The sequence below is a fragment of the Nannobrachium achirus genome, assembly GCF_963921795.1.
Source record: "Nannobrachium achirus genome assembly, chromosome: 10".
Taxonomy (NCBI): domain Eukaryota; kingdom Metazoa; phylum Chordata; class Actinopteri; order Myctophiformes; family Myctophidae; genus Nannobrachium; species Nannobrachium achirus.
The window spans coordinates 54,497,794-54,510,535 of record NC_137819.1 but is presented as its reverse complement, the minus strand read 5'-3'; the positions used below and the strand labels follow the sequence as shown (position 1 = coordinate 54,510,535).

General features: G+C 42.3%; 1 protein-coding gene across 1 annotated transcript; it reads right to left on the bottom strand.

Annotated features, from left to right (window-relative positions):
* Positions 1–308: 308 nt before the first annotated feature.
* Positions 309–12,742, bottom strand: LOC308292255 (keratinocyte-associated protein 3-like). Its single transcript, XM_080734566.1, has 6 exons — positions 12,604–12,742; positions 9,704–9,900; positions 8,000–8,059; positions 6,445–6,636; positions 4,179–4,316; positions 309–1,711 (listed from the first exon to the last, which is right to left on the bottom strand). Exons 1-6 carry the CDS (start codon positions 12,614–12,616, stop codon positions 1,484–1,486), a joined length of 828 nt encoding a protein of 275 aa, XP_080590692.1. The 5' UTR covers positions 12,617–12,742; the 3' UTR covers positions 309–1,483.

Below are 12,742 nucleotides of genomic sequence, written 5' to 3'. Positions count from 1 at the left end.
TAGTTACCAAGAAGGTGGATGGAAGTATGTGTGTGTGAGAGAGAGAGAGAGAGAGAGAGAGAGAGAGAGAGAGAGAGAGAGAGAGAGAGAGAGAGAGAGAGAGAGAGAGAGAGAGAGAGAGAGAGAGAGAGAGAGAGAGTATAACCAGTTAGTCCTGTCAGGTCACCGATTGCCAACATCATTGAGTAGTTACATTGATTTCATCATTATTAATTAATAATTCAATTAAACATTCCAAGTTACACCGATTTTATAATGAATTATTAATTCAAATAAATATTTCAAGTCAATGCCAAACACGGGGATAATACATGTATCAATGTGATTTTTATTTAGAAATAAAATAAATATGCTCAAGCCAAAGCAGCCACATCAAAGCACTAGTTCTAACTCAAAACGTATTTCTCTTGACCTTTTATCAGAGACAAAACACTCAAACATGATGGCAAGCTTCTTTACACGCGACTTATTACGAAAGAATGACAGACAGGCTGGCTGAACCAGTTGAGACGCACGTACACACACACTCAAAATACTGATGTGACTGGAATCCTGTGTGCTTGTTCAAATAACAATCTTGGCATTTAAGATCGATAAATCACAGATTATACCTCAAGTACTAGTCACACGAGTTAGCAAAAAAACTACAAACAACATAAAACATGAACATTTGTAACAGTTTAGAGTCTGGGGGTCACAGTTGCCATGGGTATAATGAATGCGGAGCGGGGTTGTGGGTGCTATTCAAGCTCAATAATACTAAGACAGTGTCGCTTGCTGACAAGCTAACGACACGTCGCATCAGTTCTTGTCGGCAAGAGGCACTATCGTACCACGGAGGATACATTAGGCTGTATTGTTAGACATTACTCTAATGCAGTGTTTCTCAAAGTGGTTTCTAAGGACTTTGTCGGTTCTTTAATGGGGGTCTAAATTGACCCATACAAGTCTGTAACTCTCAACAGCATACAAATGGAACCATTTGGTTCCATTTGTATACTGTCAGAGTTATGGGGAGAACTTGACATTTGAAAGTTTGAGAAACACTGCTCTAATATATGTGACAGACATGTGATCTTAACCCATTTAGGCCTAACCTATAGTTAGGCCCAAATCAGAAATTAGCCTACAAAAACGAATATGTTGATACATACTGTACATGTACTGTAAGCCCCTCCCATACACTAAAATGTGTACCCGGCCTGAATGGTTCATGCGCCAGTGTTGCATGTAAAACGTGTGGAGTGGAGTACAAATCAGACATTACTATTCCTAATGTACAAGACATGTGTGATTCCAACGTTCTGAACCTTTTCAGGCTGTGACCCCCCCCCAAAATAATCATATTTGCACTGGGGACCCTGACAAAGCACTTGGAATTGTAGGAGCTGATGCATTACATGTTGTTTTACTCACGGTTCCACAGATAAATAGCAGATACTGTATAACCAGAAGACACATAAACGTGTGATCTTAGCGTCATCTAAACCCAGAAGCTGGACCTCTCCATGGTACCTCTCTCCAGTAGTTGGTGCTGCTCGGTGATGGTGGGTAAGGGCAAGGTGTTGCTTCCTCTGGGGGGCTGGTTGAGAGGCTGCCTCTCCGACGGAGGATGACCGTGGAACCCACGCTCCTGGTGCTGCCATGTCGGAGGTGGAGCGTAGAGAGGAACCGCTGTTGTCTCCATCGGCTGCACCGCTGCACCGTTTACCTGGAGAGAGAGAGGGGAGAAACAAGAGACGCGCTTGGGAACGATTTCACAATTAAGCAAAAATCAAGCATCCAAGCCACAATGTGGGACTAAGGGCCGATGCATACTCTACTTTTAGAGACAAATTTAATTTAGGTTTGGTGCGGGGAGTCCCAAAATCTCGGTGGTACCGAACAGCCGATTCTGCCACTTTTTGTGGTCGCATGTTCAGATACTGGATTCTGATTGGCTTAAAACAGTGGTAAATCAGTCAACAACCTAGAGTTGGCTCATGGACCCCGCTCACTGTTGTGTTGCAGTTGATCAATGCAAGTTACAACTGTGTTTTCTTTCATTTATATGGCAGAAGTGGTAGAAAAACAAATTTACCATTCGAGGATCGTGGCTTGTTGGCTGATTTACCACTGTTTCAGGGTTGTTTCAAACACTCCCTCTCATGGTAAATGGCTTACATTAATGACGGTACCCGTCCCACCCCCGAACCTCTGAATGAGGTTATATTGTAGTTTGGACAGAGCTGAACCGAAACAAATTCGGCTCTAAAAGTAGAGTATGAATCGGCCCTCAAAGAACTAAAAATTTCTTTTGAATCCTAATGGTTTTCTGAAAAACGTATATTTCTTTATCTGTGGTGCTCAAAGTTTTTATTGTCAAGGACCCCTAGAATTATATGTAACTGATCGTAATTATTTTTTCGCTTTAAAATAATATATATTCAAAGATATATTTTCAAAAATAGAAGATCTACAAGCTTGTAGCACGGCACTCAGTCGGTGCCGCTGTTAGCTTGTAGATCTGCAATTTTTGTAGATTCATCTGTGGAGCATGAATAGAACTAGTACATTGATTCTGCAGTGATCGGAGGCGGTCTCCCTACTCTTCCATCAATCGATTAGACTCCGGGGCCAGGTGCGTGCTTAAAGGGCCACTTCACCTCTGGGACAACCAGATCTTATTTTATTGTTGTTTGGGACACGATCAACACAATCGCGAGTTATTTTTTGCATCATATGATGCATTTTGCATCATCATGCTGCATCATATGATGCAAAATGCATCACTAGTCATGCTGAAATACTAAAATATCTCAAAACACAGATTGAACACAAAAAATAACTCGGGATTGTGTTGATCGTGTCCCAAACAACAATAAAATAAGATCTGGTTGTACCAGAGGTGAAGTGGGCCTTTAAGGATCCCACCGCTTTTCTAGGCGGGAGACCCGCTGTGATTGGCCAGCAGTCGCTGTGATTGACAGTTCTTCCTTCCTGGCGTTTTTGCAACTATGACAAAACCTAACCTTAACCTCTGCAAAACTATGCCTAGACCTAACCTTAACACAATAAAGGTAAGGCGGGTCTATCCTATAACGTTGGCGGAATCCATAGGTAGGACACCTACAGTACTGGTTGACAAGCACAGGATTGGGCACTAGATGCACCAGCATCTTTAATGGACTTCATGAACTATCGCTGCAATTGCCTTCCTCCATCAGGAGAGGGAGACAACAGACATAAAACTTATAGAGTGTATCATTAGAGTTCTCAACAGCCCAAAAATGAAGGCCCGGTCCTAACAGGGCCCTAAGTGGGCCGGCCCAAGGCCTGGCCCAGCCCGACTACTTAGCATACAGTTTAGGCCCTACCCGGCCCGAAAACGTCGGGTCGGGTTGGGTCAGGTATAGTCGGGTTTGGGAAGAATTTGAGAACTCTATCACAGAGTAAAAGTAATAAAATAATAAAAATATATATATTTTTCTTTCATTGAGCCTGAGGCCCTACCCGGCCCGACTAATTAGCATACCTTTTAGGCCCTATCCTACCCTAAATGTCGGGTCGGGTTCGGGCAGAATTTGAGAACTCTAGTGTAGATTCAATAGGCTAATCCGGGAATTAATTAATATAGGAAACACAGAAATTATTATCTGTATTGATCTAGAGAAGGTGACGAATAGAGATACATAACTGAATAATTGGAAATTGAAATTATTTCACATTGTAAGTAAGCTAATGATTAAAGCTTAAAGTCTGCTGTCTCTCTCTTCCGACAGGTAACTATAAACTATACAACACCCTGGAGTAGGGAGGCCACCTCCAACCACTGCACATGTACTAGCTATATTGTATTAACATACTTAACATACATATAAGGTCAAACTACTGTGATTTGAGTGGATAAAAGTCGATAAAGAGACGATAAAAATAAAAAAATAGCCGATACTGTTGTAGATTGTCTATTTGTGAAGAAATTCAAAATGTTTTCTAAACATTTTCGCCTATTGGCACGTCTAAAATAGGGACACAACACCAGGGTATTGGCATGGAAGGAGGGCATTTGCATTTCTTTCATCATAGTAAAAACTGCATTCATGGTCTGGAGAGGACACTTTTTACAGACAGATATCAGGGCAGGGGCTCAAGCCCCCTTTGATGTCTATGTTATGTGCACGTGCCTGGTCAACACTCACCACTGGCCTCCGGCCTCGGGGCCTCTTGCAGCATGGCAGACCCAGGAATGTCAGACACACGGCGAAGCATCGCGTGGAAAACACCAACTGGACGATGGATGTGACGATCAGAGGCACCCACAGGATCAGGGTGGTACTCTGAGAGACACAGAATAACAGATGTGTGACTGAGTGAGTAGCCAACCTCACCTGGACTGTGCAGAAACACCATCACAGGCCAGAACACCCGCAGGCATTGCAGCAACTGGAGACAGGGGTGTCACAAGGGGTAGGAAAGTGGGACTGAGTTACTGGGGCCCAAGGTGGAGGGGCCCTAATAACTTTATCTATTGAAAAATAGCAGATATACAAGCTCACAGCGCGGCACCGAGTGCCGCGCTGCGAGCTTGTAGATCTGCTATTTTTGAAAAGTTGTGAAAATGTGTGAAAATCTTTGAATATATGTATTTTTTAAGCGAACATTTCTAACTCAAATTTTGCTTCTGGGGGTCCCTGGAACTAAATATTTTGAGATCGGGGTCCGTGGCCAAATACATATCATCTTGGGGGTCCTTGACATAAGGTTTCTTGCACACATTTTCACGATTTTTCAAAAATAGCAGATCTACAAGCTCACAGCGCGGCACTCGGTGCCGCGCTGTGAGCTTGTATATCTGCTATTTTTCAATAGTTAACATTCATGGGGGGCCCGCAGTGAATCCTTGTACCCAGGGCGCAGAATTTGGTGTGACGCCCCTGAGAACACCCGCAGGCATTGCAGCAACTGGAGACACAGCACATCTGTGCCTGCCTGCATGCGCAATGATACGATTCAGAGTTTCAATTCTGGAGGGTGCCTGTGGAGCGTGAACAAAATGCATGTTTTGAAGCAAAAAGATAAAAACGAGTGTGTTTTCATTTCCAGGTGGGGAGCGGGCCAATTTCACAGGGAAAATCGAGGAGCGGAAAAAACAATTTGAGAGCGCCAAAACAATTTCACAAGCAGGCTCTTTGCTTAGAATATTCGGACTTCATGCGGGCCTCATGTGGAACGAAAGTTATTCATGATGAAACACCCAGGATACTCAGAGGCTGAATCTCACACTGTGTTACATTTGTATGTACTGAGTGGCATTTAGCAGACGCTCAAATCCAGACGCTTCTTAATCCAGAGCGACTTGCCTCTGTGTTTCTGTGTTGACCGGGCTGTGAAAACAAATCCCCCCCTGGGACAAAAAAGTCTAATACTCACAAGTATATATATCGTCGTTGTCGGGTGGAAACCTTGTATGTCCAAAACCGTTTGTTTTGTATTTATCATTTTTAAAATGATTTAAACTTGTGAAAACAGACGATCTACAAGCACACAACGCCTCGCACCACGAGGCGGTGTGTGCTTGTAGATCAGCTGTTTTCACTACTTGTGTGCGATGGCCTTGTATGATGAAGTAGGGCTTTACTTTGTGAAAAAAAAAAAAATCTGAAACTTGGAGATACGAGGTTTCTGCCCGACAGTGATGATATACTGCATCTATACTTCTGTTTGCATACAAAGTATACAGTATATACAATACACTCTCACACACACACACACACACACACACACACACACACACACACACACACACACACACACACACACACACACACACACACACACACACACACACACACACACACACACACACACACACACACACACACACACGTATGTAATTTATATAGCAGTGATATTGCACACCTCATTCAAACAGATTGATACAAATGGGTAACCTTTCAATTGGTAACAATGAACTCAACTGAGAAAACATTAGTCTATTAGCCAATAGCCATGCTAAAAAAATAAGCTAATGTGTCTTGAACGGCCTCTAACAGGACATACCAAGAGGTGGGATAAAGCAGTCCTGCTCTCCACACCAAGGTGCCTGAAAAATGTGAAATCTTTCATTGTGCCAGCAATGAAAGAGAGCTGCAAGAAAGAGTTAACTTTTTATGTCCGACTCCTACCCAGGAGTTGAACCTGAGACTCCCGCATATCCAAGAGGCAACCCCGATTGGTTGGGTGAGATATTATGCCTATGTGCTTCAGGCAGTTCCACTAGTCAACTACCGTAGTACAACATGTCCGACCCATAACCAGGGTCTACATTTCAGATTAACATAACATTCTACTCATTAAAGTAAAATAGCAGATTTAAGCTTCAATGTCACACACACACGCACACGCACACACACACACACACACACACACACACACACACACACACACACACACACACACACTTACATAGATGCGTGTAGGGTCGAACGGGCATTCATTGGTGATGCTGGAATAGCCAATGGCGTCTGGGAAACGACAGTGAGTAAGAAGACTGCGTCCGCCGTGCACGATGGCTCTCACCACGGCAACCATCAGACCAACGGCGGAGGCTGTGGCCATCAGTCCAGACACCAAGCTGACCAGGAAGAATGACCATGTCTGGTCAACACACAGAAGCAACACATACATATCTTTTCTTTTAAAGAGTCACATTAACAACTTGTTAACTCTTATATACTTGTAGAGAAGTAAGGTATAGGGAATTGGCTTAATTACTAAATTGGGAATATTGAGAAAACATTTTTCTTTTCTTTTTCTCCTCTCTACTTGTCTTTCTACTCTTTATATACAGTACAATGATAGTTTACTGTATGTAAAGAGTTTACACAATGCTGTACCCCCTCCAACTGTATATATGTTCCTCATTTTCAACTGTTTTTATTTTAATTGTGACACTTGCTTTGGCAATGTTAACGTATGTTTTCTCAGGCCAATCAAGCTCCTTTGAATTGAATTGATAGTCCTCAGATCTCATGTTATTTATGTGTTAATAACTGTACTTTTACACCCATAGGAATAGGAAGGAACTTACATGATTAATAAATCATGAGATTAGATTACTTTGGGAAATCAACTCCTGATTAGAACACCGATACTCTGGGAGATAAAAGTATTGTATGCAGCCAAGGGAGTGTGATAACAAAATGTGTCAGGGTTTCATAAGGTGTGGTTCTCACTACTCTAGGGTGCGATCAAATTATTCACTCCCCACTGACGTTAACAAGGTTACTACAATACTTATTTATTCATGCGAAGTGCATGCACTTAAACCACTTCAGCCCTACATACTTTGTCGTTCGACGAATAGTGAAAATGGCAGATCTGCAAGCACAAAACACATCACACGTTGTGAGCTAATAGATCGTCTATTTCTGCTTAAATTCTTTTTTTTACTACTGCATAATGACAGGTTTAAAGTGATTAAACTACTGTGAGTCCATTGAGCCTTGCCTTGGTTCTGTGGTCACAAACAAAGGCAAGGGGAGTGGTGCTGCCGTCCCAGGAGGTATTGTAAAGTAAAGAGAAGCTCTGTGCCCCTCATTGACTCGCCGGTCTCGTCTGAGCGGACCGACGGCTGATTAAATAAACAGGGGAGAGCAGTGGTACGTGACCAGAGGCGATAAAACAACAAGCGGAAGATAGAAAGCGTACTCCAAGCTCAGATGGGACTCAAGCTGTGACTGATGTGTTTCGGCTGCGCCCGCGGCCAGAAGTGGGACTTCAAAAAGGCTTCTGTCTAGTTCTGACTGGCGAGGCAGACACCGAATGAGAATAACGATCTGTACACACGCGCAATACAACTTTGAGTGCGAGCGGAACACAGCCTGAACACAGTGGGAGTGAGATCAAAATAAGACTCGAGGTGCCAGCAGAAATGGAAACGGCACACAGTGCAGCAACCATCTCTGACATCTCTGCTTTCTCCCCCCAGAACTTTTCCTATTAAAAATGCAACACTCACCAGAGCTCTGTTTCGCTTGTTTTTAGACAGGACAATTGCTAGAATTCCAACGACGACACCCTGCAATAACAACACAGGACAGTTTTTATTATTTTAATAATCAATCTATTCTGTATGTAATCTCCAAGTATGTTAATACTTTATTTATTATCGGGGACAGTGCACATTAATAAACAGTTCAATCAATAAACATGACAGCATGTAAATATGCCAGATTTAGCTATAAGCTCATTTCCATCCACAAAACATAGCTTGCACATCATCCCATACATCACTGGCCAGATGGCCAAGAATTGGCACGACCTCGAAGGTCGCATGTCACCCTGAGGTGTCTTACTAGTAGTCTTACACTCATTTAGTATACCGTCACTGTCGGGCAGAAACCTTGTATCTCCAAGTTTCAAATGTGTAAACTTTTTCGAAAGGAAAGCCCTGCTTCATCATACAAGGCCGTCGCACGAAAGTAGTGAAAACAGCAGATCTACAAGCACACAACGCCTCGCAGTTGTGTGCTTGTAGATCGGCTGATAAATGATAAATACAAAACGAACGGTTTTGGACATACAAGATTTCCAGCCGACAATGACGATATCCTATTTATCCCCTTTCAGGCATCCCCAAAATCCCATTTATCTAGGAGAAGCTAACACTAAGCCACTTTTGTTAGTTTTCTGCCATCTAATGGTTAAGGCAGAGCGGATATGAGCTACACAGCTCTTAATAAAATGAATAATGGGTTTTAGATGTAGGTGCGCCCATATGCAAGCATTGACAAGTCAACAGTAATGCCAGCACATGGCACACCTAATCTAACATGCATTATTCATTTAATTGGCTTTGTACATCTGTGTTACATCACACTTACATCACAGTGTACAAAGGTCAGCCTAGCCTTTCAACCGGTTAACCACAAAATGTTTCTGAATTACTTCGAAATTATAGCCGATCTACACATCAAGTCCAAAATTGTGATGCTAGGGTTAAAGTGGTTAAAAAACTCAAGCCGAGTGCTCGTTTAAGATGGCAGCAAATAAATGCAGGCGAGATGCAGCGTTCTCCCTCCCAGTACCTAAACGAACCAAATAAATATATTGATCTTTCTATATTCATTAATAACCATGTGAACACAAGCATCCCTGTTCTGGGCATGAAATAATAGGATAACAGATCTGACGCATTGAGAAATTGTACATCGGCTATTTTCGGCAGAGACATTTAGAGAAGAGGGAAAATAGAAGCAGACCTACTGTAGGCTAGTATAAAAGAGACCTTGGCTTGGGGACTCTGGTCAATGAAGTATAAGGGTTTAAGTGGTTAAAGGGATAGTTCAACCCCAAAATGACTTTTCTTCTATCGATTGTTTTTTACGCATTCCTAAGCCAATACTTTGCGGAGGCTCTTTGTGTCTCCATAGGGAACTAAGCAGGCTCTTTGTGTCTCCATAGGGATTAGGGAACCACTGCTGGTCATCAAATTATTGGCTTGGGAATGCGAGAAAAACAAAACAAAATGAAATAAATCCATGAATTCAAGTCTTCATGGGGTGAGTAATCGATAGAAAGAAAGTCTTTTTATTGGGTGAACTATTCCTTTAAAGATATTTTAATTCAATTCACGAGATGTCCTGACTGAAATGAAGTCATTTGTATGTACTGTACTCGTCCCCCCTGCATCTGTGCTGTGTGTGTGTGTCTGCCTGCTCACCAGCATTCCACACACCAGCGCCACCACATTGGAGATGGCGTACTCCATGGCCCTGGCCTGTCTGTGCAGGTTGATGTGTCGCAGCACTGCCCCGTGCACTATGGCCCCCAACAGGAAGTTGACGTGGCCAATGACCAGCATGCTAAGACCCATCTTCATCAGAGCCTTGGGCTCCTCCAGGCTGGCACAACACACACCTGAGGAGAGAAGAGAACATGAGAGAAGAGGAGAGCAGAGGTGCCTCTTAACAAGGGCACGGAAGTATGATCACATCTACCCGATTCTTGCCTCCCTACACTGGCTCCCTGTTCGTTACAGCAGTGTTTCTCAAACTTCCAAATTTCAAGGTCTCCCCTTAACTCTGACAGTGTACAAATGGAACCAAATGAACCTGTTAGGGTTCATTTGGTTCCATTTGTACACTGTCAGAGTTACAGACTTGTATGGGTCAATTTAGAACGCCCTAATAAGGAACCCACAGAGTCCCACAGAGACCCACTTTGAGAACCACTGCGTTATAGGATTCAGTTTAAGATGATGTCATTTAGAATATGTTTAAGTCTTTAAATGGGTACATGTCGGAGCTTCTACCTTCTACCCAATGGCTCTACAGGGTCTTGAGGTCTACTGACCAGTCACTTCATAAGGTCCCACCAACAAGACTGAAGACCCGGGGGAGGTCGTTTTCCGTTGTAATAGTGTGGAACTGCGGAATGAACTTCCACCCCACAAATCATGTTTGAAAACTCACTAGTTCTCCTTGGCATTTGAAAATTCAGACTGGGAGTTGCTGTTTCCAATAGACAATGTGTCTATTTTGTCTCTTGTGATTTTTTTGTTTTGTTACGGAGTGTACGGGCCTTTGTTTTAAATGTGCTTTATAAATAAAGTGGAGAGGAGAGGAGAGGAGAGGAGAGGAGAGGAGAGGAGAGGAAATAATATAAGGAATGAAGGAAAGATGGGGAGGGACTAGCCGCAAATTGCAACACTAGATTTTTTTATAATTGGATGAATCTAGGGTTGCAATACCTCCCATAGGGATCCAATGCATCAAAACAGTTTTTTTGCTATCTGATTGTGTTAAACGACTTCAAACTCACCAATATTGTGGCTCTATGGAAAGCTTGGAATTTACTCTTGCTATCTGCAAAGTGTTTGTTTCTGAAAAATCCACCGTATAATTGTTATGATTTATTTTCTGTCAAGAAATCCGAGTAGACATGGTTTATTTTCTAAGTGTTGAACTTCAGAAAGCGCTCGTCTTCTATAACGCCATGTCCCGCTGCCTCCTGCATAATGTGACATTTAGAACCAGGTGGTCACAGGACCGTTGAGGGATTTTCCACGAGCGCTTCCAAACTCCAGGACTTAGAAAAGATGATCACCTGAACCAAATTTCTTGGATAGAAAGTAGCTCCTAACATGTCTACTGTGGATTTTTCTGAAACAAACACTTTGCAGATAGAAAGAGTAAATTCCAAGCTTTCCATAGAGCCGCAATATTGGTGAGTTTGACGTCGTTTAACACAATCAGATAGCAAAAAAAAAACGTTTTGATGCATTGGCTGCCTATGGGAGGTATTGCAACCCTAGATTCATCCGATTATAAAAAAATCTAGTGTTGCAATTTGCGGCTAGGGAGGGACATTTGTATTTGGAAAATTGGAAAGAGCAAACAAACACCATCAGCTGATAGCTGATATACAAGCTCACAATGTGTGGCAGTGCAACACGATGTGAGCTTTTGGATAGATACTGCCACTAATCATTACAGGAGGTTGTTGTTACAGTAGTACATCATCCATGCTGCAGGTTCACAGTCCCAAGGCTATCCTTGTTCTATTGATCAGCTGCACACAGCAGCCAGGTCAAAATCACAGCACACATGTCACCGGCATTAATGATTACCTGCTAAACACATACAGTACAGTAGACCAGACACTGCTGTCCAAACAACCACACTGACTGCTGTTCAGTAAGTCTCTGTAATGGTATGTGTGACAAGACAACCTCTCTGCTGGGTTTACCCACTCATATATTCATTCATATGAATGTAGATACAATCCCAAACATGTTATGGTATTATTTGATACATTCATTTTCGTTCACTCTTATTCATTTTAATTTATGTAACAGCAATTTGTGGGAAGCTTGCATAAAAATTCCACACACTATTATAGCCTATTCTGGTGTAAAATTGTGATGTGAAAAATAAAATTGGGTAAAAAATGACAAGAAATATATGCTTTTTAAAAAAGTTCAGTTTCAGTAAGATGAAATTTAGTCGAGTAAAATGAAATAATTATAAGAAATCACCTGATAAAAAGTAGCCTACCCAGGCCTATACCTTAGGCCTATAAGTACATAAATGTGTGTGTGTGTGTGTGTGTGTGTGTGTGTGTGTGTGTGTGTGTGTGTGTGTGTGTGTCTTTCTCCAACTCACCTCACCTGCTTGAACAACAATAGCTACATTTCACAGCCACTCAACATTTTCTCAATTCCTCAGTGTAATCACCAGGAATGTTTTACTCACAAACATACTGTAACTGTACATTCCTGGTGGGTGGTAAACTGAGACAGACACAGGTTAGGCGAGGCCTTAGTACCAAATTTCAATTTGGGGTCTAACTATTGGGGGTATTACATCAACACAAATGCTGGATGCTATTCACCCTACTAATAGGCCTATTAAAGGCAACTATACTTAAATAAACACAAGTGACATCAAAGCATGTCACTTGTTCAATAAATACCCCAGCCAGCCATGCAACCGAATCTAAGCTCAACTGCTCATTTCGAAACTTCTGAACCTCCATGTACATTACTAGGCTACTAGGCCTACTACATTATATCTGCAATTTCACAAAACAAACATCTGAGGCCGGGGCCCTATAGCCTACCTGTATGAGCCATTCCTTTGGTTGTTAAATCATCATCCGTGTACGTTGAGGAGGGTATTCAATTCATTCAGTGTCCTGTCGACAACATGCAGAGTGCAGACACCAAACCAAACCAAACAAGACACACAGGTGCATCTGC